At 30.3% G+C, this 21,286-nt stretch overlaps 1 protein-coding gene across 7 annotated transcripts in view; it reads left to right on the top strand.

The window, feature by feature from the left end:
* The window catches only part of LOC131853724 (potassium/sodium hyperpolarization-activated cyclic nucleotide-gated channel 2), a 198,963-nt gene that overhangs the window by 138,086 nt on the left and 39,591 nt on the right, over window positions 1-21,286 (top strand). For 6 of the 7 annotated variants that reach the window (XM_059204738.1, XM_059204736.1, XM_059204737.1 and 3 more), the window contains one exon: window positions 12,970-13,246. In XM_059204738.1, coding sequence (XP_059060721.1) covers window positions 12,970-13,246 — 277 coding nt within the window. Of the gene's footprint in view, window positions 1-3,410; window positions 3,686-12,969; window positions 13,247-21,286 lie in introns of those variants that run through there. The other variant, XM_059204740.1, reaches the window with a different exon arrangement.

Raw genomic sequence — 21,286 nt, 5'->3', positions numbered from 1 at the left:
TTCCTAGTAAAAGGTGTCCGACCACATTTTTACTTAAATTTTAATAGGTAGTCATCGGACGGAGAGGATTTTAAGTAATGTGGCTTCTTTGGTAGCAATTTCATATCAGACTGACCTCAACGTGATCCTCCTAGCAAACATCGTGGATTTTTTTAAAATAAAAAATGGAGCCAAAGTTGTGTCGCTAATGGGATATAACACACAGTGGTGAATATGTGATTAGGTATTTCGTATGTATGATTAGGTATCATATGTATTAAGAATTAGCCACGATGACTAATTCCCGTATTATTAACCATACAGTTCCCTCAACTGAACTCCCCCTCCCCCCTCCATTATCATTTAGTAGAAAATAGTAGCAATAGATTTTATTGTGTAAAGACCACAGTACACGTTGGATCTATCCGTGAGATTCATTATCAGTACTAATAGTGAACATATAAAATTTGGTACATTTTTCAATCTACGTTCAACCGTTCGATAACGATCAACCACAATATAGTATAGTAATAGTGGTTGTTTAATTATAAAAAAGATTTCGTTATTAACTAAGTCACGGTAAAAATGATGATGATGATGACATCATCGAAACAAAACGAGGTAAATTACGAAAATTAATAATGTTTATTTGTTTTTAATTACAATAGGTAGGTAAGGTAGGTAGGTGTAAGAAAGAAATAAAGAATTTTGTGTCGTTGAAGGAATGGGGAAAGACCCTTTTGTGTATTTGATGATCCATTAATGAATCAACAAGCATACTCCCTATATACTGGAGCCGTTACAGTTCAGATGATCATAATATTATACATATGTCTATTCCTATAGTAATATATAACTTTACTGATATACATCCACTTTCATTTCAGTGCAAACTGGCCTTATAAACGTTGTGAACCTATTTAATGGTCCATTTGGTAGAGCGGGTGCGGTTTACGAGTTTCTTAAACGTACTCAATTTAATTCCCATAATCCCAATAGCTATGTGTATCTTTACGACAAATATGTTATATCCATGTTCCATTTGGAACGGATGTATTTCAGTTCATTAATTTAGGATTATGTCATCTGTTCAGAACGTCTGAATAAGTACTATGTTATGCCTTTTGAGACGGTTACTATCCAGCGTTCTTGCATGAAGTATTCTGTTTTAAAAACATAGCAGGTATGATGAAATGCCATATATCAGTTGCCTAGTACTCATAAGAAAATGCTATTCTTGTTTGAAACTAGACGGAGCCCTGTGAATATTAATTAGATATTATTATTATTTATTTATATAGATCAAAGTATGATAAAAATAGAAGGTACCAATCAGAGTTATATAATTAAAAATATTATTTTATGTTTATGAATAAAAAATAAGTGCCCTGGCGGTGTTTATTTAAAATAACATTTATTCAAAAGAACAACACGCAAGTTTCTTGCTCGTTCTTCTTCTGCGTTCCGATTGAGTAGAGATTGGTATAATAAAAAATATGCCTATTCAAAAGTTCGTATATTGAGTTTAATAGAATAAAGAATTTTCTATTTGTATGATATTATATGTAAATATTGAAATGTTGTTATTTAGACTATGATAGTCTAAAATCTGTTTGTAGCTAATATTAATTCTAACTATTCACATTCAAATTCGTGTTACATATAACAATACTGTGTGCCTCGATACCAATGTCATTGCTAGTATTTTGTTAGTAAACTGTAGAGGTTAGAGAATACATACATATGACGGAACAGTCGCAAACGTCATAGAATTAGAATGAAATATATTGGTATTAACATAACTTCCTTAAATTTTATTTGTTGTGGCGTATCGTTTTATTTGTAAACTGGAATAGAAACTATCGACAATTATACTTTAAGTATAAACACATTAAAATAGAAAAAAAATATATGTTCATTGATAGTATCTCTTTCTGTCGTAGTATTACAAACTGAGATTATAACTGCAACTGTCAAATGTTTGATATGTAATCGCAAACATTACATATTAGTATGGTTCAAATGAGAAGTCATACTTGCACTATATAACCATAATTTTTACATATTACTGGTGAAATGTAGGTAATTATTAACGTTCTCAGTAAAGGTAAAATATAGAATATAAGTATCTCTTACAAACCCAGGTTGTCTGTAATAAGAAATTGTATAAGAAATTGCTTATAACGATAAAATAATTTATTTATACATTCCAATTATTAAAATTATTACATATATATAATAAAATATGATTATATTGTGGCGAGTCGCTAGTACTAATATTAGAATACAATTAAATGTAACTACATACAACAAAATACTCTTGTTAAGTAAATAAAAATTTTGAGAACGAAAGTAATTAATGAAACCCAGATCTATAATCCGTCAGTAATTAATTTGCTTCTTGATGCGATGAGGTTCTTCAATAAATTGGATCAGAATAATTATTGAGTCTCTAATTAGAACAAAAAACACTTAGGTATCTCCTTTATATGTATACCTATATCTATATATAATGTTATTTGTATTTTCTTTAGCTATCATAGCAGTATAATGTATAACACAATACAATATTACTTTTTACCAATAAGATACAAATGTTGACAGCCTTATGAGAAATATATGCCCTTTTAGACTTGGATCATAATGTGTTGGTTGATAATATAATCAATTGACGTGGGAGTTAACTATTTTATTATTGGTGTGTCCTTAGAGACATGATTGTACCTAATGGACTTTAGACAAAACTGAACGCAATTGTCAATTCCTGGACAAATCAGTTAAAAAACAAAATATTATATCGGTTACTGAGAAGTAAATATGGGCAAAATATTTATTAAAACATTTTCAATTATGTATACTAAGAGAGAGAGCGGAATTTGTTACGGGGAACCTAAACTCCAGAACCATTGCACCGATATGCGAAATTCTCTCACTATTGAATTGAGAAATGAAAATTTTCGTAATTGAAATTGAAAGGTATATTTCATAAGTAATATAGGCTATTTGGTACTGTTATATATAAAAAATACTTATGTATATAAGCTATAATTACCCGGACAAAGCCAGAAGGGTGAATAGTTATCTAATAAAATATCTGTATGCAGTATGTTTCTCTGAAGAGGAGATACTCACTAAGCAGTGGGTCAATAGAGGGTTGTTATGACTTTAATGACCGTGGTGATCTGCCACTCATGCAGTGTCCACTGATGGGCATAGTTATGTGTACCTACTAACACATTAAACATTCATTAACAAAAGGTTATCGAACCTATAAAATGCACATAAAAGACACGTGACCCAGATGTAAACAATCAATTATTAACTCGGATACCATTGATCTGTTTCGTCAATCATTGACATTAATTAGCGTTGCGTGGTAAAAAATATCAGTGCACATCGTGGTGTTGGCGTGTTCGGCCGTTATGTATGGTGTTTACAAGTTCATAGTGCATATTTCGGGGCGGTCGCACCACAGTGTATTAACACTGATCGTTCCCATACCCACCCAGTCAGTGTATTGCTATATGTAGTGAACGGTCGTGCATTGTAACGGCGCGCACTCACCAACAAAATGACATTGTCACCGCTCATAAGTTTACAATAACACTGATTGCTTGGTAATAACCAAGTATGTGCTGTTCGAGGTTTACCAATTACATATTCAGGAGTGTCGTGAAGTATACATGTGGACTTGCGAGCCGCGAAAGTAAGTAATATTCTCGTACAAACAAACTTCAATAGGATGTGACGTGTATATTAATGTTAGTAAAATATTCACTGATTTAATGAAGCAATCAAAGCTTGCATTTGTACTTTCTACATTTACAATACTTTATAGTTAGAGTTTTTGTTTACTGTTGACAATCAATATACTTTGTATAATAAATTCAAATAATTTTACATGTTTTGGTTAACATTGCAACTATTATGAATCACTTTCTAAAAGTGATTCATCTTACGAATAGGTAATAAATAACTACAAAATAACCAGTAACTCTTGACATGATATTTAAATATTTATAAAGCTTTTATACTATGAATTATATTACTCAGTCATCGAACCTACTATTTTTTTACTAATTTTAAGCTTGTAATGACGATAATGTTCAGTTAAAATTCTATAGGTATTTTCGTAAGAGCTACAAATAAACGCAATACCGTCCTTACTCTACTTCTCGATACTTCATAAATAATATATAATTATATAAATATTTTACCGTATCTGTCTACACTGGTTTATATCATAAAAATAAAAACGGCACTAAACATGGTAAAACACTTTAGACTCATATACAGTTATCAAATAAAAAAAAATTGTTTATTGTTGTAAAAAAATATTATGGATTGAAACAACTAAATTAAATATAATAATATATTTTAGGAAGAAGTCGGTGCTCAACATATAATAAAAGTAATATTGTGTGTGTAAATAAAATTATACTATGATACTCATGGTAACCAAATATTTAATACAAATAGAGTCATACAACCCTCATAAAACAATAACTTAAAATAAACGGTAACGAATTTAATATTCACAAAATGGTCCTTCTTTTATTTTCTGCTTATCTAAATTCAAAACCATTTTACAAATAAATTAATATTCATAATTATGTTTTGAATGTAGCGTCAATGCAATTACAGTGCAAATGTTATTATAGTCGCGCATTCAATTAGTGATACACTAAACTGCAACTATAATATAATGTAGTCCACAAGATAGACTGTATTCAGGCATTAGAAAAATATCCAACTATTTACAATAAATATCAATATCTTATGGTATTAAACTTTTTGATGGTTTCTTTGTTTACAAATTGTATTGTCACAGTTTAGATAATAATAATAACCCTGAGCCATCTAGTCCCAACCTAAACAGAGCTTTTATTATGTGTACTAGAAAACTGATAGAAATACTTAATATAATAATAATAATCTTAGGACAATTCACACAGCGCCATCGAGACCCAACTGAAGCTAGCTAAAGCTTGTGTTATGGGTACTAGATAACTGATACATATACATAGATTTTTTTTTTGTAAATACAGACATATTATACATAGAAAACACCCCGACCGATACAAACAATCATACTCATGAATACAAATGTTTGTGCCGTGCGAGGAATCGAACCCGCGACCATCGGTCTTAAAGTGGTATGCTAGACAACTAGCCCACCGAGGTCGTCAAGTGAATGATCAATGACCTATCAAACACTAATAGATTTTTCAAAATGAGATCAGTAGTTCCGACGATTACTCCTAACTTCCAAACTTGCAAACTTTACCTCCTTATAATATTAGTATACATATATTATATACATCGTTATGCAGGACCAAGGTGTCTCTGTAGCATATGATTTCTCTGTCATATCTATAACTTTAAACCAAAATACAGCTTCCAAAGAAGCTGGTTAGCGGCTGTATTACATAAGATAGAAGTGCCCACGCAGGCAACTTTGCTTTTCTTTGATATAGTAAAAGAAAAGTAGATATATCATACTTACAGTGTATATTAAATAGAAATAATGAATTAAGACTAATAAATAATAATAATAAGACAAATAAATGTAAATTGTAATATAATAGTAAATTAAAAAATATATATTATACCACAGATAACATAATATTACAGAATTATACACCTGTATATATAATATATTTTAGAGATACTGGAAAATTACACAGTATACAAACTCGTCTAATACCTATTATAACTACGTAAATGATCATGTGACTCGTTGACTAATTAATTTATCAGATTGAAATCAGGTTTTATTAGTATGGATTTATTCTATCAATACTTAATATAATCTGACAATCGACACAAATTGAAATTAAACACCTATCTTAAAATAGATTTATTGACCCTTCTCTATATTAAAAATATAAATTTATATCTTTAAATCTATTGTTATGATTGCAAAGATAAATTATTAAAGGTATTTGATTAATAAGTATAATAATAATACAAAGGTATGTATAAAAAAACACGTTAGCAGGGATTTGAAATTATTCCATTTTGTACCAAGATCTATATGAATCCTAGTAATTGTTGAATTTTAGTATTTGACTTTGTAAGTACTATAATATTGGAGTGATGCATGGCCTTTTAATGTTGCTGTAGGATACATACCTACCTACAGTTATTTGAGGAGAAGAATATATTTGGGACTGTATGGTTCTATATCAAACAAATCAATGTCTTATTGAGACGTAGGCGGGTAGAGTATTACTTAGTGTGTAAGGTTACCAGAACGCCTAGAGAGATATTGGTTTCAGTTTGGAAAAGCGCACATGTTATTCTTATTATTGCTAGCGTCCAAAAGCAAGTTTACTCAGAATCGCCCACATACTGTAATACAATTTCTCCATCATACCTACACAATTAACATCTGCGTTATACCTAATAGAAACAAGAAAGTAGTTAAATATTGTTTTTGTAAATAGGGAATAAAACTACATTAAATTACCCTTTACTTACATAATGTAACAGTAGATACCAGTAGTTTTTTTTATTGGGGGGTTTAGGCTATTGTCAGGTGGTTAGACCTGTAGCACTACGACGTACATAGATCTATTGTGCTCGCCCTTTTTTCAGAGTTCGCTACCTAATCCCGTCAGGGACAAGAATTAAAGGATATTCTTAGGAACGATGGTTTATATCCTATTTTTGTTTTACCAGTAGGTAACACGAAAGCATTATACAATGGTGAGCATACTACTCGCACCAAATTAAAATTCTATCCCATACATCTGGATAAACACCAATTCTCCAATGTGCGTTTTACTAGAAATATTTAGCCACGCACGATCCCCCGCACGCAAGTATTCCCAAATAAATACGATGTACAAACCTTCAAGAAAAACATACACATGTCTTCCTAAAATACCAGCATGTGTATAGAAAACTGTTATAGAAAATTATAACCCGCAACAATCACTTACCATCAGGCTACCCGCATGCTTATTTGCCCCGTATGCTGTTAAAAACAATATTGTGTATCATTGTAAGTAATTTTCAATAAGAATAAAAGTAGCTGCACAGCTACTTATAATCACATCATAATTTTTAATAGGTTTAGAATAAATAAAAATTATGCAAAGCAATAAAATGTTTAATGTAGTTAGCAACGCTTAGTCCAAAAAATATAATTACTTCATCTATATTTGACAGCTCATTGAAAACCTATTAATTTGAAACGAAGAATATTCGACCATAAAAATAAATTTAATGAATAAATCTAGCGTGTCAATTTTTATTTTCAATTGAACTAATAAAGTGACAGCCTTGACACCGCGGCCAAACATTATCCTTTTGTCTCAATTGCTCGGTAATTGACGGACGTCTTGTGCTATTCTCAGATACAATTTGCACTTGTATACTCAAATTGCACCTTAACTGAGCACTGAGGGATAAACTTTATTATCTTAAGCATCGGTAATCGGTGGCGTGTGTCGTCAAGAGGGCATCGCTAATGTTTTTTGAAACCGGATATGGCATCATTCCAATTTATACTGTCGGCTATATCACTTATGATTTAATACAGACTGTAGTGTAGCTTATTTAAGACGACTTATAATGTAGAAGTAGTATATACTTTTAAGATTAAAGTCTTTAGAGGATATTTGAAAAAGACTATCAAAAATAAGTAAAGCTTTTGTAAAGTTTAAAATAACTTTACAAAAGCATTACTTATTTTTTATAGTCTTTTTCAAATATCCTCTGAAAAATAGGTAACTGCACAGTAAATAGTAGATATTAGATAAATATAGTACAATATTGTAAATTTTTGGTCTATTGTACAGTTATGCTGTTATGTGATCTAAATACATTCATATGTTTTACTATATCAAGCTGAACTCATACAAAATAACTTAACTTCAATCCTAAGAATATCGATAACCCTATTAACTAGCGAAAAGGTAAATAACATACTACAATTGTTACTGACAAGGAAATCCATCTGGTATAACTCTATTATTAATTTTACAAAATCCATGACTAAGGTTTAATTAAAAGTTTGCCGTAACAATAACAGTGATGTTATTATTAATAGCAAGTATTGTTTGTAAGGAAAACTGAGGTACAGAAGTGATAAATTAATGACTCCGCTGAAATAATAATTGTTTTCCATTTGTTTCACAATATATTATTTATCTTTTCTTCATTCAACAATTATGCAATAGGTCTTACTGTGGTTTCCGCTAGATTGTGCATAGAATATTAAAACGAAAAAAAATCTTTCAGATTGACATTGTAGATACGTGTTTAGGCTAGATTGCATTCTTATTTTAAACTTCTTCAGATCGGTGCTAGTTTAATTTCATCAGATCAAATTTCGACTGTATTATTAAAGTATTCTATACATTTTTTCTTGATTTGTTTTTCTAGATAAGTCCATAGTTTTTTATTCATAAATTACGGATTTTCTGTCGATGTCAATATTTGTGGTTCTTCACTATTTTTTTTAAATATTATTCTGTTATTATCAAAATCTAATTGACTCATATTTTAATTTATCAATAGCCGTCAATTTTTTTTTTATTTTATAGGTATGTATATACATTGTAAGTGTAGTAAAGTGATAGTTTAGGTTAACGGTTATTGATGCTGACTCTCTTATTTTCATCCAAAGTAATGAATATCATATTATATATATTTTGAATGATATGGATTAATATTAAAACGTGTCATGTTCCAATATTAGGTGCAATGTCCTAGTTATTGCATATTAACTAATATGACTCCAATCATTCTAAAAAAATGTGAGCATATGAGAACAAATTACTTGATTAATTCGATTTAAAGATACAAAAAACCTTTAAAGAAAATGCAAGTATATAAATATCTAAGATATTTATAGAGTGAAATTTATTTATAAATATACTATATAATATACATTTTTGATGATTTTAAAACTTCTTACAGTACTTATTCGTTTATGAAATTACTTCATGTCTTTGCAACTTGACGTTTAATTAAAGTTGCTCAATACTAAGGTTGTTAAATTAATAATATCTCAGAAGGAATATCTGAGACTTTGAATTTAAGATAATAGACTGGTTACAGATGTCAGTTAAATTAAAAATTATAATTCACCACCCAATTAAATGGGCTCCGATTTTACTAACTTTGAAGTGTATTTAACCGGTACTATTATGAAATGAAAAAAAAGAAGGCAGTGAAATTATTGGATATGAATGTATCTTAGTCTTCGTCTTTATAAGTGGTACCATAGATATCACATGATAACGTGATGTGCTGTTCATGTATATAATCGTTACTGTTACCCTCAAGTTAGCTGTCAGCTTGCTTGCCATTCCCGTTGAAAAATTAATATTTTCAGTAAATTTTTATATTATAGAAAGCATGAATTTATAAAATTACAATAAAAATAACGTAAGTACGTTATTAATTGGCAATATCGCTCACTCAGTACATGTTGTGATAGCTTACTATCACATCGTTGTTATTCCATGTAGGCCATAAACTTTATAAGAATACATGTAATAATAATAATAACTATATACATATAGCATATTTAAGGTTGACAGCATTTTCATTCCCATACAGTCTGTGGTCTTTATAGTCTGTATTCTAGTAATTTTAAATAATTTTATTATTTATAACTTTATCTGTATGTATCTGGATAGTTTTTTATGCACATCATCATATTCTCTAAATAATGTCTGTAATTATATTTATCAATTATTGAATACACATAGCACAAGCTCTAATTTAGAATAATATTCAGTGAAGAACATAAGCATAATGCCTAATAAATAATCATACTGTATGTTGTACTCGTATATCATTCGCGACAAACTTTGGCTTAATTTTTTCGGCTACATAGTTGTATTAAAAATGCACAAACTGACATTAAAATGCGACTAGATGGCGCTGTATGAATGGTCCAGGGTAATAGTAATATTACCCACACGCTATCTGTGAGTCAAACGACAAAGCTAAAGAACTAGAAACGAAAATTGCTTGTGTTTCCGACGATTTTGCTATTAGAAGTTATGATATACGCACGGTTGATTGGCGGTCTCCAGTTACAGTGTTGACGCCACTTGAATCAATGAAGTGCCATTGGCTCATTGTTTAATCGTATGTTTTATCAGCTGAACAGACGTAGGTACTGGAGATATTCGTGCATACGTCTCCATATGACAATCTAAGCTATGCTGTATTCGTTGCAGCATACCTCATTCGTTTTTTATATATCTCGTTCTTAAATATCTCCTTCGTTTTTTACAAGGAGCGGATTGAACATTTAACAAACTACTGGGTATATCCCGCAATGTTACCCGCGTGAATTCGGGTAAAAAGTATCATATGTTCTGATTTATGATATAGTCTGCCTATGTACCAAATTTCAATCGAATATATGCAATAGTTATTGTGTACAAAATAGCCATCTGTTCTAACCAACTTTTGCGTTTTAATATTATTAAGATTCAATTATTCTATCTAATGCCTGTCGCATTAGTTAGACAGTCTATTGAATTAGCAACACATTGCCACATGTTTACAAAATAATTTCGAAGTTTCTCATACGCTAGGCATTTAGTTTCTCTTTTTTATAGATAATATAACAAGCTTTTAACAGGGTCACAATACAGAGAGGTCATAAAAACGTAATCATGGTAAATACCATGTTATATAATATGTACAATCATTCTTTTTCATTTCCTCAATATTTATAGTGAACATATGATATCGTCACACAAGACTTTTGTAACAGGGTCGAAATATCGGTAGCTCTTAAATAACATTATCACGATTAATATCCCGTTTATATGAAGTATACAATTGTAAACAACCGTGGAAAAAGTTTAAAACAGTGTGTATAGATCTAATTCTGAACGTGTACAGACATTTATTCGCCAAAATAAATAAAAAAGAAATCTCGATGAAATTTCTTTTATATAAGTAGGTATATTGATGATATTTACTGCATGTATAATAAATTGCGATAAGAATATTATACATATATAAATAGTTATATTTGATTATAAATTCCAATATTAATTATTATTATTTATGTGAGTTAATATTTTTTGCAAAGTTTTCAAAGCAGTCAAAACACGTCTCCAATTGCAATGTTCATCAATTACTATTCTCTATAATAATTATATAATAAAATTAAATTTTGCCTTATCTATGCGTAATGTTTTGAACATTGTGCTGTAAGAAACTTGGTGTCAATGTTGCGTTCTATTTTTAAATATGACACATTTATATGTACACATATATCTATATGTAAGTATAAGCATATTATTACTCTGTGTTCTCTACTTCTATATATCCCTTAAAAGATTCCCACAAGTGGACTGTACTATCTATACTATATTGATATCCAGTTACAACCAACAAACTTTCATTGCTTCTATTGTTGACAAATTATAATGGCTGATTATAAATTATACATATGAATCATGTTATTGCTTTGAAATGGTACAATGGAATATCAACAATAGTATTATACTACTGTTGTAAAGAGATAAACTTTGTAAATTTAAATGTCCGGAGTATCTTCGGTACTACTAATTTTGTTTTAAAATTTCTTTTAGTGTGTATTAGCTCATTAGTCCAGAAAAAGTTATATGTACCTATATATAATATCAAATTATAACCAATAAGAAACTAAAAAAAAATAAGAGCCGAGTTTTAATGAAAAATGTTGCTAAAAACGAGGAAAAGGGACGGTTGTTGGGATCAGTTAGTTTTTAATGAAATACATACTCAATTACATAAATATATATATTTATAACTGTAAAAATAAATTTTATTCCTATCGTGTGACCGATCATTAATATTATGTAGGTACACAAATGAAAGAGATTATAGTTCGACCGGTAATGAGGCAATGAATGAGTCATTCCATTATCATTTATTTTTATTATATACATTTTGTACTACAAAAAAAAACAGACTACGAATCTTGATAACATTTGTAGCCGACCAACAAAGTATAAATTGTAAAAAATAATTGATATTAATGAATCATTCTTAGTGAAGTTATAGTTTAACATGCACTCACAAAAATGCATTCGCATTTATTAAACTTTTTCTTAAAATCGTCTGTAATCTACATTATTTACCTTGGTCACCGTACCCGGCGTTACGCCATGACATCGCCATTGTGATTTTCGTTGAATGCTCTCAAATCTATTGATTTTAGCACAACCGTACTGCCCCATACATTGTTGACCCTGGACCCTATTGTCGGTAGGTCGTATCACATTGATCTTCTCACGTAGCTACATTTCAGCGAGTTTGTTAAATTACCAGAGTACATAATGTTATTTTACTCAATTGAATTCTCAAAGAAAGGTTCGAATAATATTGACTGATGTTGATCTGGATTTGATTGACCGAACGTAACATTTTTGAACTTTACTCAAATACTGGTAATGTGATTGATACTACTAATTCTAATTCATATTGTTGATATTATAAATGTGTAATTCAAGTTTATTATGAATCAATCATAATCAAATCTAGCATATATATAGGTACGTAACATTTGAGATTAAGAAGGACCATGTTACTTTTACCGTTATTGTTTCTAGTCTATGTAAATCTTTCTCCCACTTTTTTGCACTGTTGGTAGTAAGGTGGTGAGCTATCCTAATTTTAAGATGCTAGGATGTAAATCTTTCTAAAATAAATAAATAAATTGTCCAGATGGTCAAAATAGAAGCAATTATTTGTTTTTCCCTACATTTACTACGTCTTGTTTAAGATATGTGTTTATTATTGTCCATATATATTCTTTGAAGTACTCTAAAAGTGTTAATAATATAATTACCTATATGTTTTAGTAATTTAAATAATCACTAGGTAGATATAAAGAGGACATATATTTCATATATATAATTTTTTGTAGACTCAACAATCTGACCAATATAATATACATCTTAATGTTCTGTTATATATAATTATTCTTATTATTTATTTATTATTAATTTATCTTTCCAGGCGACGCCGATATGTCGCTAAAGCAGGGCAGCGGCACCGGCAAGGTCCACTTCGGTGGTCTGGACGATGTCTCCCTGTACGGCACGCCAGTGGAGCCCGCGCTGCCGGCTCCCGACGCCAAGCAAGGCTTCCTCCGCAACCAGCTACAAGCCCTCTTCCAGCCCACCGACAACAAACTCGCCATGAAGCTCTTCGGTTCCAAAAAGGCTCTCATGAAGGAGCGAATCAGACAGAAAGCGGCGGGTCATTGGGTCATACATCCATGCAGTAGTTTCAGGTACGTTGTTGTTGTATAACATTATTACGTATATAATAATAAGTTCTATGTTATATACGTTTGTGGCATATTGAAAATACAAGGTACGGGACATAACAGGTTCGTCCTTACGACGACGAACTACGGCAAATATCAGTGAGACCATGGTTGCTCATTTTATAAGGTGGCTTTCTTGTTTAGGTATCAACTTGAATGCCATACCAGTTACATAAAAAAACATTTCATATGAAATAAATTTTCAATAATTCAGAAAACAATACGCAAAATCCTAACATAAGCAATAATACATATGTGAACGTTATACTTCATCATAGTGACTTCATTAACAACTAACTCTATGATTGACACATTTTGATGGCCCGGGACAAGGTTTGAATCACTTGCTGTCTCTTGTTAGCATTAAGCCGCACCATAAGTCTTGCTACCATTTTCTTCAGCATTAGAATAGTAATAAAAAACTTTATTGTAAAAAAGTACAAAAATAAATTAAATTACTTTAGACAGTTTTACCTCTATAAATGGCAGAATGGTAGGTAAAACAAAATTAAATTTTAACAAACTAATTTTAGGTAATTTCCGCACAAATTACATTTATTATAGAGCTCCACTGCTATCAAACGGGGCAATGGACAGTAAAAAGTAAAAAATTGTAACAATGTTAAATTTAAACCACTCGTACTTATTTATTTCTAGTTACTCGGTGCTAGACTTTGTACAAAGCCGTTTGCATGGGTACCTTTGTCGTACTTTTTGTCTGTTCGTATTTCAACCGCCAAGCAGTTTTGCAAAGTGTTGTTCAGTTAGACGACATGACAGTCAGTTTACAAGGTATAGAAACATACACTTTTGGTTTTCCGGAAAAACATCAATTTATGTAAGGATGCCCGTGCTGTCCATGTATTACAAAGCTTACCACTAGCCAAGAGGTGACTCGTCGGTTTATTTACCATTTCAGTTAAATAGAAATTATACAAAAAGATCCTTATCGTACATTTTTACATTTTAAATACTTTTATTGAAATTTATTAAAACGTTAATACAAACATGTCTAAACAAATTAAGACCAGATGTGTTAGTGATAGAAGAATTAACGATAAGAAAGCTAGCTTTAAATTGTGCAATGAAATGCATATTTACGAATAGTACTAATACTCGTCGATACGCCAAAATTTACTTAATTTTTTTAATTCAATAGTTCAAATTCAAACATAAACACATATCAGTCAATGCTTGACTATAAGCACTAACACATATATGCCTATACCAAAAATTTAATGCCTGTGTGTAATTTTTTTGTATTTCTACTTACTACCTAATTGATAGTATTAAATACATACAAAAATAAGTATATATGTATGATTTGAGAGTCCGAATATAGATTTACGTGTATTGAAACAACAGATTGACTAAACGGATTTGAATGAATGAAAAATTAATGTTACGGTACACGTACAGGAAAAAGATTGTAAAAATAACACGCAATTGCGACATCTATTACAATGCACATCTGTGCGTGAGATAAACATTATTTCTCCAACGAAAATGGAATAAAATATGAAAACAAATGTAGAACATTTCCCACTACATTAATTGCATGACCGCGCGGTTTGTGTGACATATTACAATTCTTGTTTGGGAAAAGTTACGTTATTTCCGCATTAGTAGAGTTCGCAACTCAGATGTCTCGCTTTATCGCATGCCGTTAACAAGCGATTTTTTTTATGATTTATGTTACATACCAACATAAATCATAAAAAAATCGCTATAGGTTTGATAGAGATCAATGAAAGACGAGATAATGATGATGATAAACGAAATAATGAGATCAGGGCAAAGCAATGATGACATAGGTTTGATTACGTATTCTGCGTCTTGTCTAAAGAATCATATAGAGATAGAAAATAGATCTGTAACTACATACTCTCATTATGTATACAAAATTCTTTGATAAAGTTAGACAAAATATTTTATTACTTCACCAGTTCATTATTATAATTTGTACCTTAAGAAATTAAAATAGTATAATAATATAAATTTTATGTAAAAAATACAACATTAGATACAATGTATGTTTACTGCTTTGTAAAAACTAAAACTATAGTAAACTGTGTATTATACACAGATGTTTAGGAGTAGGTACGCGTATATTCATGTTACGGCTTTCCCGCGTGTTTCTACCCAGCAACTTTTACTTTACTACTACTCTTGAAGTCTTTTCCCCACAACACAATTGTAAACCAACTAGATGTATGAGACAATTAAAACAACTTAGTACAAACTAAACAACATGTATCTACATTTAAATACCAGAGGAAGACACAGTAATGAAATTGTAACAGGCCGGTTGACATATGTACATTATAGGTATTGAAATACCACTAATATTTTATATATGCTATAGTCTTTATTAGAGCAACAGGTACAAAAACATTTATTTTTATCTTTGTCTATCTACGTGATTATACATGTGAGCGAAGGTTATGTATTAGACTGGTAAATATAAATATAAAAAGTTTTTAAGAAGGAATAATATAATTGTACGCATCAAAAGTAAAGCAGACAACGGAAGAATAGGAAAATCAATATAACATTTTTCTATATCAAATAATAAAACAACTATTATTTAAAAAGGTACGTCAATCACAGTACACGTATCATACAAAAACTACTGAAATGAATTAAATTCAGTTTTTATTACGTATTACTTAGGATTTCTTTTAAAATATAGGCCCATTTTAATACAGGAAAATATCTTATTTCGTAAAAAGCAAGGGAAGGGCGTTAGTGGTGTAATAAAATTATAGGATGACATTGTAGGATGACACATTATCGCACCAGTATTGTATCTATAGCAAAAATTGTTGACTGCTATTAATCATTGTGCGAACATTTTGTTCAGCGGAGCGTGAGATAAAAAGAGTGTTGTATATGCAATTAGAGGCACGGGTTACTACACTAGTTGTCAATTGTCAAGCATTAAGGTCTGTATACGTCATTGAAAACATTTCAATGCAATTTTTATTATTACACCTAGTTCGCAAAATCTGTTAATAACAGGACAATGTTAAATTCTTATTAATATATTAGGGAATATCTCTCTTTATAGTTACGTACATTGACTTATTAATACATCTGTAAGCCGTCGGATTATATATAGGATATATAGGATTTTAGGATTAGCAATTTGTGGCAAGTTCAATTTAGGGATTCTGTACGTATAATTAAGAAACACATGCATATTATTTGTTAGAATTATACGTGTTCTGAAGTAAAAATAACAAAATAAACAATAAACTGATGTAGCAGTAAAACATTTTTCAACAATAATAACTGATATACTCGTTTATATGTAATGTCCACTTATAACGCCATAAAAAATATGGAATACCCAAACAACTTGTAGCAAAGAACTATTCTGATCATATCAGCTTTCAAACAAAAAACCGCATAATTGGCCAATTAGTTAAGGACCTACAATGCAACATACAGATGCAAGCACCTCAATATTTCATCACAATTTTTACATCGTCGTTTGGAATACAGATTAATTATGAATTTTCAGTCGAGTTTATAGACTACTACAAGTATGTTGCCAAAGCAACGTGTAAATGGTTTATAAAGCAGCGTCGAGACTTAAATGCGAACTTAAAATTTAATGCGCCGCTGGCCCACGTTGGGCGCCAGTTTCACAAAGGCTGCATTGTGCTGCTAATTCAGCTTAAATAATAATTAGCTAGACATGACGGATTTCTATAACGCGAAAAGCTTGTTAGCTATCCAGTACCAGCATAATTAAATTCGTTAACGAGTTTCTTGTAAAATGTTATTGTTAAATCGACCATGGGTACAAGTGCAATAGAAATAAAATTTTTATTATTTCATTAATGGTGCTAGTAAACAATTGTGGCGCTCTAAGGAATGACGATTATATCTCCGTTGTTAGAGATTGCACTGCTCTTCTGAAAAACAATAAAGCAGATTGATTAAGTATGATTATAAAACCTCCTTGGCCATCTAAGTATATTTTACTTTTTATTTACGTAATGATTCGAAATTCGAAATTTGAAAATTATTATAACAAAAGTTTTATTCTTTTTTATTTTGGAAATTACTTGATTATTAAACACTAGTGGATAAAAGGAAGTGAAGAAGTATTATTTTATTGGATCCGTTAAACACAGATTCGTGTTTCTGTTTAAACCAGTAATTAATTTACTTTAATGGGTGGTACCCTTATTTAACAGTTAATCGAAATTTCTTTCACTGTGTTACTATTAAATTAGTACAATCTTAATTAGTTTGTAAGTTCAAAGTCTGTCAATTTTTTCCCGTTTTAGCAACATTTTTCACCCCACTTCCGCTCCTCGCTTAGTATAACCGTACAGCCTTCGTTGATAATTAGGCTAGGTACCCAACACAAAAAGGATTTTGCAAAGGTGAATCAGTATTATTGGAAATTATCCCAAACACACAAACTTTACCTCTTTATGATATTAGTATAGATAAAGAGATATTTATACCTAACTCTAAGTTGTGGATACTAAAGTATTGTATATAAAATTGGGTAACCAATGGATCTAATACAAAACAAAAGGTAGCTATAGCTATTTCTAATGGTATAATAAGGAACCGGAATTGAAGAATAGATAATTGTATCGTTTGTAGAAGTGTTCACCTTGGATGAACTAATGAACATTCACCGATTTCCGTTATTGTTTTATATAATATACGTACATCAATATCTAATAATATAATATATTTATATACATCTTTTAAATCAATACTTCTCTGTCTGTATATAAACATGATGCAATAAAGTGTATAAATAAATAAAATACCGCCAAACTACCTGTTACATGTTTGTCAGTTACAGAATTAATAGAGGATCAGAGTAAAAATAAGGTACTTGACGTATCTTATAGGCTTTCACTTAAGTTATTCTTTCCCTAAGAGTAGTCCCTAATAAATATTAATCCCTAATAAAATGGATTTATATGAAAAATTGGATTATATGTACTTAAGTCAATATTATAGATATGAAAGTGATTTTTCCATAATGACACCATAACAGTAACTTGATAAAGGTAAAACAAAAACTATACTTTTGTAAATTACTATATAAATGACTTTGCAGGAGCGATATAAAGTGTAAAACATGGGTTATATAATATATGCATATAAAATTCTCGAAATAATAGTAAAAATTGTATCAAAATTCTTTTTGTGGTTCAAAAGCAGTATCCTGTGTAAAAGACAGTGACTTTGCTTTATAGTATTCAAAGATACTTTTATATTTCAGTCTACCAGAACCACAAAAATACAAGTACAATTACTTTTTTAACCTCCGACACAAAAAGAGGTGTGTTTTAAGTTTGAGGTATGTGTATTATGGCATTGTAGCTCCGAAACGAATTTTTTTTGTTGTTTGAAAACTAACTTAATGAAAATTGTTCTGAGATTCAATTTATGAAAGATTCTTTTCTGATTCGGTCGTATAAAATTTTCATTTTGATTCTTTAACATTGTGTAGTTTTCTCGTAATCGAACACAGTTTTCAGGTAATAAGTTTTTGGAAACATAAGTTTAGATTATGACGCGTAGCGATAAAATAACAGCTGCGGCAAAGTTGTAACAACCCGACTGCGCGACCTCCGTACCAGTCGGAGGAGCAGAGTATATAATGAACTATATAGGTATACCTAGATAATAGTATACGGATTGACTTAGTTTTAATAGAATAGTATAAGTCTTATTTATTTTTAAATCGATTTCAATACAACAGGATTATCAAAGTTACCTATATTGTTTTCACTACTAAGTATAACGTAGTCTTAGTCATTATGAACCGTTTCCGATTATGTTTTTTTTTTTAATAGAAATGATTTGCCAATATTTTATTCTATATATAATCATTTAATCATTACCGTTTTTTGGTGGTATAATAATTCTACTAAGTATATATGAAATTTCGTAATCCTTCTTTATTAATAATCTTCCTTATTTCTTAGATATTTGTTGATTAATGTCTGACCGACACAAAAACAAAATAGTTTTATGTCTATTTATAACTTCTCTGTGAAAGAACGTTGATAATAAAAATAATTAAAAATCAATCCGAAAGACATCGGCAGACTTGGCGCTGCTATGTTTAGATTCAAATACCTAGTCAGATGTCAAGTGTTCATGACATCAACAATTGACAACTAACTACTAGTCTAACTATCCCATAAAGGATAAACGTCGTGATGGTATTGAAACATATGCTAACAAAGGACAAAGTTAATATAACTTATATTAACTTTGTCCTTTGTTATCATATGTTTAATGTAGTAAGTTGGAAGTTGATTCCTACCATAAATATCGAGTGCTGCGGTACAGGTTTATCGGATAGTACCATCCGAGTGACAGCTTCCTGACTAGCTCGCTGCTCTGATTAGATATCACCGATCGATTTATCTGTGCCGGCAATGTATCAAATTTAATTATACACAACGACTCGAGATCATAACTTTAAGTGTATCAAATCATTACTTTAAAGAAAGAAAGAAAGAAGAAAAAAAAGAAAGAAAGAAAGAAAGAAAGAAAGGAAGAAAAATATTTTATTCAGTGCAATGTAAAAAATACAATATAAATAACAAAGTATGTCTGACGGCCTCGGTGGTCTAGTGGTTTAGCACACCGCCTTACTTCCAATGCGCGCGGGTTCATTTCCTCGCATGGCATAAATATTCGTATTCATAAGTATGATTGTTTGTATCGGACTGGGTGTTTTCTATGTATAGTATGTATGTATTTACAAAAAAATATATATCTATGTATTTTTATCAGTACTCATATCATAAGCTTTGTCTAGTTTAGCTTTGGTCTAGATGGCGCTGTGTGAATTGTGCTGAAATTGTTATTATTATTATTATTAAATAAGCAATAAGGAATATACCACGTCTATAAAATATATTATTAACGAAACATATTATGCCGTCCCCAAATTAATTAGATAAGTAAGAGCAGATGATACTTAACCTATTATATTAATTAGTAATTGAACTATAGTTATATACAACGTCCTCTTGACTATTCATCATCATCCTCATCATCTGCTTCTTCCTTATCCCATTTATTTGGGGTCGGCGTAATATGTTTTTCGCTTCCATTCATCCCTGTTCGCAGTCATCGCGTTATTTACTTCCTTTCTTACCATATCATCTTTCACACAGTCCATCCATCTCTTATTCGGCCTTCCTCTGCCCTTATAACCATCCTCTTGACTATTGCGCATAATAATTTTATACAAATATTCAAAATTAACATAGCAGATAGATATTTTTCCTTTGATACTGCATACTGCTTGAAATGCAAAATATATTGTAAACGTCTTTAAATTTGAATTGTTAATCCATTCTGAATTCATTACTTGGGATTTTAAACCGGAAGACGATATCGAGTCAATATCGAGATCTACAATATCTATTTGGTCATGTAAAAAATAATATACTAAATAGTAGGCTATTAATATTACATATTCTATTTTTATATGATGTACTATTGAAAAAGCGCTATGGTCTAGTTGTTTACTGGTCACAAGTTCTGTTCTGACTACACCAAAATTTTTATTTCTTGATTTGAGTCTAATTTTATTGTCTTCTCCAAACTCAGTCAGCTAATTTAATATACATACGTCATTGCTTTAGTAATACGGTTGGTACATTGTAAAGTGCAATTACATATTTCAAGTGTTATTTTATAATTAAAATTAAAATTACGTATATTAAAATCAGTATTTTGTTGCGGCTAGTAAATAACTGAAATAAATACTGTTTTTGGAAATACTTACATAAAAAACACCAAACTAACAAAAACAATCTAACTCATGAATACGTACGAGGAATGTAACCTTGGACCATCGATAGTAAGGCGGTATGTTAAACCGCTAAACCATCGTTACCGTCAACAATGTACGTACAGGAAAATCTTTGATTGAAAGGAAATAAGACAGTTAGTGCCACTACTGTAACAAATCTCAACAATGTCAAGGGTCGCCAC

Source organism: Achroia grisella, unplaced genomic scaffold (genome assembly GCF_030625045.1).
Source record: "Achroia grisella isolate CSIRO2021 unplaced genomic scaffold, CSIRO_AGI_Agris_v1 utg906, whole genome shotgun sequence".
Taxonomy (NCBI): Eukaryota; Metazoa; Arthropoda; class Insecta; order Lepidoptera; family Pyralidae; genus Achroia; species Achroia grisella.
The sequence above is the reverse complement of the archived record's forward strand: the minus strand, read 5'-3'. Positions and strand labels throughout refer to the sequence as shown.